This window comes from Priapulus caudatus, unplaced genomic scaffold (genome assembly GCF_000485595.1).
Source record: "Priapulus caudatus unplaced genomic scaffold, Priapulus_caudatus-5.0.1 Scaffold424, whole genome shotgun sequence".
NCBI classification, from domain to species: domain Eukaryota; kingdom Metazoa; phylum Priapulida; class Priapulimorpha; order Priapulimorphida; family Priapulidae; genus Priapulus; species Priapulus caudatus.
The window spans coordinates 267,979-278,061 of record NW_014577485.1 but is presented as its reverse complement, the minus strand read 5'-3'; the positions used below and the strand labels follow the sequence as shown (position 1 = coordinate 278,061).

The window sequence follows — 10,083 nt, the reverse complement described above, 5'->3', positions numbered from 1 at the left end:
ACTGACACTGACACTGACACTGACACTGACACTGACACTGACACTGACACTGACACTGACACTGACACTGACACTGACACCAACACTGACACTGACACCAACACCAACACTGACACTGACACTGACACTGACTCACACACTCACACACTCGCAATTAATTTAATTTCCCCATTGTCGCTTGACAATTTCGCTGCAAGAGTTTCAAAGACGAGTTTATTATGTTTATAGTGATATAGCAGTAAACTGAATTACAGCGGACAAATTCATGCTCTGTGTCAACCCCCACACTGGCAGCAGATGTCTAAAATGTCAGAAGTCTATGGCACTCATTTACCCCCTGCAGCTAGAAAATTTTAATTTACCTCTTGACAATGATGCACTGCATGGACAGTAATTAACAAAACTATTACAATTAACAAATTTAACATTATTACTACTTTACGACTATTAGACATGTCAAATTTCGTCGTAGAGCAGTCGTCGAGGGATAGAATAGCCACATGAGAATGAACAATGAGAACAATGAGAATGAACACACGAGAATGAGCTATGAGAACAATGAGAATAAACACATGAGAATGAGCAATGAGAACAATGAGAATGAACACATGAGAATGAGCAATGAGAACAAAATGCATGCCAATTTCACTCTGTTATCCATATCCATGTTGTCTTTATATGCATTTCTATAAGCTATTGTTTGTGTGCTGTACCTTGATAAAACACGGCACCATGTCCATCAGGCGTGCTGATCGGCGTACCAGGTGTCATGGCGGATCGTGGCGGCGTGGCAGCAGTCACCTGAGGTGGCATGACTACTGCTGCCATCTGCTGCTGTGGAACGAGAATAGTTGCCTGCGTAGGAATGGGTTGATGACTCCTCACTTGGTTCTGGCCTGCAACAAAAAAATATACAGTGACCACGCGTGAAGTGTGTTTACTAGCCCATAACTTGCAAATAGCACGAATTTCTAGATCACGAAACGTCCATAAATAAATTTAGACAAATATACATAATAAAGAGTTGATCATGGCTTGCGTGCATAAATGAAGGGAATTTGAGCAAACTTGCTAATATTTTGGTATTTTAAGAAATTTCTGTATGTACACTGCTTGGATAGGAAAGCTACTTTTACAGCTACTCAGGATTTGTATCCGTATCTGTTAATGGAGATGAGCTCATGCACTGCTGAGCAAAGCTCCCCCAAAGTGCCTCTAAGTCAACAATTTGGCATCTACACGTGAAAAACACATTATGAACTGGCCTAGCTTGATGGAGTTAACAACCACATCCATGAAGGATGTGGTAACCTTGTTCAGACGGATAGATCAATTTCACGTCAAAGCTCTTACAAACCTGCCCTTGCACACGACCTCAGCACTAGTGGCTTAAAGTGCCACCCTTCAGTGCTCATCGCAGAGCCCCCTGAAAATCGATCTAGGCGCATGCATGCTGCTTACCAGCCTGCTGGCCCTGTGATAGGTGGGACGTGAGGTATGCCTGCACGTAGGACTGTGCCTGTGTGTAGGCCACCTGCTGGGACTCCTGCGTAAGAGCACCAGCTTGCTGCGCACAGTCCCCAACACCTGCCGTCTGGCTCGGTTTTGACACTTGCACATAGGCTATCCTAAAAGTGAAAAGAGAGCAATCGTGAGACCATTCTGTACGATAGGCACACGATACGTACAGCAAAAGAAAAGGAGGAAAATTATTAACCTTGATCGTGGCAATGCGGTTTTTATAAAATTTCCACTGATGAAGTATATACACGGTGATATTATACATGACAGACAAAACTACTCTGCCATGCAATTACACAAACGACGTCCCCACTCTGTACTGCATGAGTTCCACTGCCAAGCACAAGAGAGATGCTACACGCATGCATTCACTACTCCCAGGTAATTTGATCCAATATTCGTGGAATTAATCCAATTTTATTTTATAATATAATTAGTCTAGGATTACGTAGACGCTGCCCGTTTCACTCTCAGAACGCCAGCGTACAATTCCGCACCCCCACCCCTCCCCCCGCCCGCGGCACCATGCACGAATGCTCGTTTCACACCTAGAAGTCCAACAATTCCCCCCCCTCCCATACAGCGTGCCAGCTCGAGAGCTACAGGCGATGTCGCCGAAAGTTTCTAATTAAAGCGTAGACGCTGCCCGTTGTTCACCCTAGAAGCCCACAACCAATTCGACACCCGCGGCAACATGCGCCCGACTACAGAACGGATTTTATGTAGAACAACCCCCCCCCCTCCCCCTGCTGTGGGACAAATCCGTGAGCGTACTATGTACATACAACACCGCCCTCGCCGGCGCTCTCCTCCCCGCCTGCTGAGGGACGAAATCCCGTGAGCGTACTATGTACACAATACCCCCCTCCCCTCCCCGTGCGGGACGGATATCCGTGAGCTATACGATGTACAACAATACCCCCCTCGCTCTCTCCCCTGAGGATGAACGAATCCGTGAGCGTGACATGTACAACGAACCATGCTGCGCCCTCTCCCTCTCCTCCCGCTGAGGGACAAATCCGTGACGACTATGTAAGTACACAACATAGAACTCCACTCACCACTTCGCCCAACTGTGCAAACCCCATTCCGTCCCCCCGCTGGGGCGACGGAATCCGTGCATTGCGTTACCGTTGGCTGCGACGAGGAGAGGCAGGATGCGCTGCTGGCGCGGCGGCAACGCTTACACAGGCAGTCCGATCGTGGGCGCAGCCGCCGCTGACTCATCGCCGGCAACCTGGCGGCCAGCCTGCACGGCGGCCCAACCACATCCGCCCAACTATCACTAGCTCAGCACTGGCTCATCCTCCCGGCCGCCCCACTCCCAGGTAATTGGAGATCACGCCGATCTTGAGCCACTGATGCGCGACGGGATTGCTGAAACGGCGGGTTCCGTTACTTGACCTGCGACTGCGACGCTCAGCCGGCGGCATGGCCAGCGCCAGCTGCAGCTGGCTTCGCGCCGGCGCTCGAGACACAGGTTCAATGCACGAATACGTGCACGCTGTGCCTGTCAGCTGGATGTTTCCTGTTCTCTGCACCGAGCCGCAACGGTAATGCGTGCCATCGGCAGCAACGCTATCTGCACCTTGCCGCGGGCCAGCCTGCACGGTGAGCGAGGGCAAGGATGTACTGGACGTGCGTGCGCCGTGCGCGCGGCAGCAAGCGTCGACAGCGGGAACAGGCGCCTGCGGACGGAGAGACGCAGCCGGCACGGCGGCGCGGTGGCTGCGGCTTCAGCATACGTTGGCGAGCATCGCCGGCGCACACCAGAACCGCCGCCTTCGACGTGTAGATGCACTGCTAACGTGAATACAAGACATAAGCCAACCCATTCCACGGTTCCGGCACCAAGACAGGTCTTGATAACGTACGAACCGGGCGACGACAGCTATCGACCCGCGCTCGGCGGCAAAAAGCGCACGCCGGCGTCCGCCGCGCGCGGAGCCCCAAGGGAGATTTTTGGCCGGTGGTTTTTGGTATTTTTTCCAGGTCCGTTCGTGGCATGCTCGCTGACGATAGCCGTCCGGCAGTTCACGTGGACACCGGACGTGATATCAAGTATGCTTGGCGCTGGCGCTGACGCCAAACTGGTAGCCCTCGGTCGCGCGCGGCTGCCGACCGGAGCTGTGGCCCGCCACGTCACGTTATCGGTGACAGGCCTCGCGGGTTTCGTACCGGCGATCGGGACGAAAGCGAGACGGGGGGTCGTCGCGGGCCGCGCAAAGCCCGCCGTCGCGGGGAGGACGCCGCGGGCCGCGCGTGCGGGGTCCCGCGTTGGGTCCGGCATCGAGGCTGTGTCAGCGTGACTGTACGGCGCGACGCTGCCGCGGTGCGGTGCCGCGCTCAATAAGGCGCTATAAAGCTGGTCCCTGTGCTGAATCGCCGAGAAGGATGCGTGGGCCCGCCCGTCACTCCGTGGAGAAAAATAATTATGATCCGTCCGCGCCGCCGCCGTCTCGCTCGTCGATGACGACACGACGACGTGCTGCCGGTCCGGCGCCATCACGGCGACGCCGTGCAGCGAGCGCGCCTGATTCGTCTTTGCGGGCGAGTGGTGGCCGCCGCCCGTCCCCTGCGCTGCGGCGACCACATCCCTCGGCGTCGCCACGGCGACGCGCGCATCTGTCTTCGAGCGAGACGCCTTCAGGAACGCCGACGTCGGTTGGAAGCCGGACGCAGAGCCCGAAGGCCGCGGCAGGATGAACTTCTCGTCGCCACCGCTCAGCGGGTTCACGACGGGAGGCTGCGTCGCCGCGACGACCGCCTTCTCCGGCGACATCTTGATTGGCTTGGGGCGGTGCGTGACGCCGGACATGGACGCCGGCTTGCGGACGGGTGAGAATCGCTGCTGGGGAAAAACTGCAAAACGAGAAGAACAAAGGGAGAAGCTGAGAATGCGTGCGCCACGGAGAAGAGACGAGCCGCCAGCACGCCATCGTTCTGCTAGCCTAGTGAAAATCGTAATCAGACTGCCAACTTGAATGTGATCGGATTTCAAGTCGGTCGGGATTTCACAAGCATCCAAGAGATTCATGAGCATTTGCACGCATCTAGACTGGCTCAGTAATACAGTGGGGACAAGGAGTTCGTTTAACTGTGTAAAGTAATGCTGATTATCAATCAAATTTTAGATTACTCAAATTACGTGCGCAAAGTTGATGAGATTTGACTGAATCCACGACATGGTTTCCATTTCTGCCATGAATTTTTTTTCATTATTCGCTCCACAGCATCATGGGCTAGTGACATTACTATTAGGAGCAAGATAACAATAACAACAACAGCAACAATAATAATCAAATATAATTATTATCAAATAAGTATGATAATCACTGGATACCACACCATAAAGAGTACATCGCTATCTTACTCCTACAATGCACAACTAACGTCTGTTCTCAACGAGTTTCTCTATCCATCTCCATCGTATACCATCTCTAGCATCGAGAGCTCGTGTCATAATGTGTTCGCACTCACCTTTGTTCTCAATGAGTTCCTCCTTGTCATCGTTGAGATCGCTGTCACTATCCGACGGCATGTGCTCGTCCGACTTGAGATTGATGACGGCGCGGTCCCTTGGCGCATTGTTGGACATCTTCTCCGCATGGGCTCGCACCTCATTGTCGTCGCCTACAGGTGGCAGCACAGGCATTAGAGTATAAACAGCTTTATGGCTCGCACCTCATTGTCGTCGCCTACAGGTGGCAGCACCGGCATTAGAGTATAAACAGCTTTATGGCTCGCTTAAGGCGCGTTCACACGGATGTTTTTAGCCCGCGCCAAATTTGGCTCGAGCCGAGTGTTCACTCGGACGGTTTTTCGGGGCCGTGCCGAGTTAGCACGATACAATTTGGTCCAATCGAAAACGTCTGACCAGGCACGAGCCAAATTTTAGCACCAGCTAAATCGATAGAGCGGTAGTTGCCGCGAGTGTCGAGCGTGTACTTCGACGAAATAAAGTCCAAAACAGTATAAAAATTCGAAGAATTTTATGAGGATGCATGTTTTCAAGATTGATAATTTAACTCGGAACGGAAATAAACCCTGAATCGTACACAACGCCATCTCGCGACATACTGCCAAAGTACTTGTGAGATATTTGTGCAATAAAATTTATTTGAATTTGAATTTGAATTTGACAGACAGTAATCACTTGCGTACGTGTGAACGCTCCGACTCAAACCAGCCCGAGTCAAATTTAGCCCGAGCCAAATTTAGCCCATTTAGCTCGAGCCAAACCATTACCGTGTGAACGTGGTATTAGATAAGCCGTACTCCTGACTACTAGCTGTAGTGGGGGGGGGGCACACACACTACAGACTAGTCACAGTATCAACCTACATATTATGCATACAATACCTGCACTGCCTGTGTTGCGCTGACTTGTACTGAAACTTACACCAGTTGTGTGTCAATGCATGCTGAAACTTGCACTGCCTGGGTGGTATATTATTTTGAAACATACACCAGTTGTGTGGCAATGCAAGCTGAAACTTGCACTGACTGGGTGGTAAATTACGTTGAAACTTACACCAGTTGTGTAGTATATCTTGTGCCGTAAGTTGGACTGTGTGTGTGCCAGCTTATACAGAAACCGACACCAGCCGTGTGGCAGCAAATATTGAAACCTGCCAACATGCGTGCCCTGTGTGGCAATCTGTGCCGCAACAACCCGCCAAAAAAACGCAACAAACTAGCCGTGTCACAAATTATGCTGCAACCTGTCGTGCCAACATGCACCACAAATTGGTGACACTATTCATCACCCAGCCCATCCGAAGACTTGCAACTGCAAATCTGCAGAAAACCCGAGTTGCACCATCATATCTTCCGTGAAGTCTTACATGTACAATTACAATGTGTACACGAGCATAAGAGAACTTATATTAACTGCGAAATAGACCCAATTACGTGAGCGACCACATCGTCCTTGGATATTGGTCCGTATAATATATATATATATAGATACTAGATATTATTTATTATATATAAGTCGGTCAAGTTTGGCCAGGGTGTATTATTTTTCCCCCCATTCATGCCAAATGCGACGATGTTGCGCAACAGTCTTATAGAACGTCCTAGTACAATTATTGAATGGAGCTGTCCGTCTATCACGTCACGTTCAGACAGATGGGCACGATGCAGTGAGCAGTCAAATGTTGCTTCGCTTACCTCCAACATCATCATCCGTGTTTATCACTAGCCGACTTTCACTGAACTCCTCCTCAGGAAAAGGAATTTTCTCAGCCACTGTGTCAGTTTCCACCTGCCATAAACGCAAGATGAGATCACTCTGCATTTACAAACACTAATCTTACAGGAAATGAGCAGCAATTTACATACTAGACAATGCAAAATCAAGCCAGAACTCGAGACAGGAACAATATTTCATTACTTAAATAACATGCTCCTGAGTCCTAAATAACGTAGGCAGGGTAGGTGAGGTAGCATAAATGCTCCAGTATTACAGTGGAGCAACTGAAGGCCGTTAATCAAAAAGAAGCGAGCCTTCGGGATCTTTTCACCAGAAACAAGCAGCAGCATTATTATCAGCATAATTGCTCAGTGCCTGGCTGGAAGCCATATGATACACAGCGAGCGCACGCAAAACGGATACGAGTGTGCAATAGCTAGCACGAGCATAATGAGCAACTGCTAATAACAAGAATAGCAATAACAGCATAATGTACTGCGCAACAACTGACCTGCGATGCTGGCGGTACGAATCCAGGGGCCATGCCCTGAAGCCTCGCAGAGTACGGCACGCCCTCTAGTGACAGATTAAGCGATGTGGGCGGAGGGATAGCGAGTGTCTCGCTGCATCTCTGCTAGAGGAAGGGAGAATCTTAGGATGAGATCTCTGTTGAAATCAATGCGCTTGTGCTAACATACAATCGTGCCTGTGACTAAAACGAACGCGCATTCACATTACGCATACGTAGAGCAGGGATAAGTAGGTTACATTGGTGACGACTGAACGAAAAGCACATAAGATCATACTGGGAAAGGCCACACGTACTGGTATTGTTAACAGAACCATTATAGATGACAGAACAAACACAACCAAGCATATTTGAATTAATAAAAGAAATAGGAACGCTTGCTTCATTCACACTGACACTGACACTGACACTGACACTGACACTGACACTGACACTGACACTGACACTGACACAACAGCTGGACACCTACCTGCCACTGACCTTGACACCGCACACGACAATGACCGTAGACCACTGGACACTGACTCACACACGTCACACACTCGCAATGAATTTAATTTCCCCTTGTCGCTTGCACACATTTCCGCTTGAAGACCGTTATCAAAGGACGAGTTTAGTCTATGTCATATAGGATATCGCAGTAACACTGCAATTACAGCGGGACAAATCATGCTCTGTGTCAAACCCCCACCACTGGCCCCAGCAGATGTCTGAAAATGGTCAGAAGTCTCATGGCATCATTTGAGCCCCCTGCAGCTAGAAAATTTTAATTTAGCGCGTTTCGTTGACAATGAGTGCCTGCGATGAACATAACTTAAAACGAAAACTACTTAGCAAATTAACAAATTTAACATATTAGTACTCTTTACGAATATTAAGACATGTCAAATTTTCGTCGTATAGTAGAGCAGGTCGTCGAGGTTTACGAATAGCCACATGAGAATGGAACAATAGAGAACAAAATATTCGAAGAAGACAATGAACAACGAGAATGACCTATGAGAACAAGCGCAGAATAAACACATGAGACATGGGAGCAATGAGAAACAATGAGAATGGAACACATGAAAGATGAGCATCAAGAAGCAACGAGAATGAAACACATGAGCACATGAACAATGAGAACCAATAAGAATGAACCACCGATGCAGAATGAGCAATGCAAGAAGAATGCAAAAACACATGAGAATGAGCAAACTTGAAACAACCGAGACGATGAACACATGAGACATGATAACAATGCAGAACAATGAAAGAATGTAACACGATGCAGAATGAGCAAATAGAGAACAATGAGATCATGAAACAATGAGAACCAATGAGAAATGAACACATGAGAATGAGCAATGAGCAACAATGGAATGACATGAGATTGAGAGGAGTCGTCAGACAGAACCAATAATAGCCCGAGAGCGAATTAGACTGCACATCTGCTCACATGTCGGTGCGTCAGTACATCACCTTACATCTCGGGCTTCAAACATCGTTCCATGTATGACGCCGCGGGCGCTGGTGCAGCAGACTTTCGGGTGGCCAGGGTTGGCCAGGGCTTCCTGACGTCGCTGTTCCAGCTGCAGACGGTGCTCACAAAGAATAACACACCATTGAATACCATGGTTTCCTCCAGCACGCCACACAACAGTGCGTATTGTCAATTGGGGCTGACAATTACACAGGCGGGCAGTGACTTGAACACTAGCCCACTTGGGAACTATATATGCATCATGATTAATATGTATTTCTATTTGCACGACTTAAATGGACGGCTAATTGTTCACCACATGATGCAGACTTTCCGTTATAATGGAGAACAGACTGAGTCTGCTATGCTACGCACAGAGCCAAACATATATGTTGTCAATCTGATTGAATAATCGTAATCGCATCATTGCCGTTGGACCCAAGTAACGATCGATCAGTTAACAATCGGTATTACTCGGGGTGTTGATGCCTGCCGTGGGCGTAACGTCGTGTGATTACGGTGTGCTGGCATTTATGTCTTTTTGACACTGGTTTACACTGTTGGGTATAATACATGGTATGTTGAATAAAGGGATAACTTGTCATATGTAGTAAACGCATGGCATTCATAGTTTTGACATTGATTCGGAATGAAATCCATTATGGATTTTGACCAACCACCGCTTGGTTTCGAGCCACTGTTCAACCGATGATCGAGTATAATCGATGATCGTGACATCACTACAAACATACATTCATAGGCAAGTTGCTGTACTTTCTGGTGATGTTTATGATGATACATCGAATCCCGAGCAAACAACAAACGAATCACAAACAAAATCTATACAATATATACAATGTATACAAATATGTACACAAACGTGTATATATTGAAAAATGTGCACAGCAAACGAAAAGCTCAACATCCTCAATCTCGTGACTATGGTTGATGAGAAGAGGAGAGATAGCAGGGTCAAAAACATGGAGGGATAGGCGGGAGGGAGGAGAGCTCGAAGGCAGCCAGGGAGTGATGGATAGATGGAAGAATGGCGAGGGGAGAACGAGAATAGAAATAACAAGAGGAGAGCAGGAGGGTAAACATGGGGAGCAGAGGGGGTAGCATGGAGAACGAGGGAGGAGGGGCAGGGCAGAAGAATACATAGCAGTGATAGACGTTGAGCAGGGAATAGCTGGGGGAGGTGGGATATGACTGACCTTGCAAGATAGTAGGTGGAACATCCTCCGATTCACTGGGCTTCCTTCCCACTCCTGACACAGAGGCAGTGGACTTCTTCCTTTCTTTGCTGCACCACTTCCAATCGGGATGAGCTTTGAAATGAGCCTCTTTCACCTGTGCAAGAGGGTCATTGCTCAA

At 48.8% G+C, this 10,083-nt stretch overlaps 1 protein-coding gene across 1 annotated transcript in view; it reads right to left on the bottom strand.

Annotated features, from left to right (window-relative positions):
• Nucleotides 1-2,748, bottom strand: part of LOC106810256 (protein capicua homolog) — a 17,573-nt gene extending 14,825 nt beyond the window's left edge. The window contains exons 1-3 of the mRNA XM_014813547.1: nt 2,656-2,748; nt 1,462-1,630; nt 714-896 (exon numbers count right to left, since the gene is read on the bottom strand). Coding sequence (XP_014669033.1) covers nt 714-896; nt 1,462-1,630; nt 2,656-2,748 — 445 coding nt within the window. The remainder of the gene's footprint in view (nt 1-713; nt 897-1,461; nt 1,631-2,655) is intronic.
• Nucleotides 2,749-10,083: the final 7,335 nt, after the last annotated feature.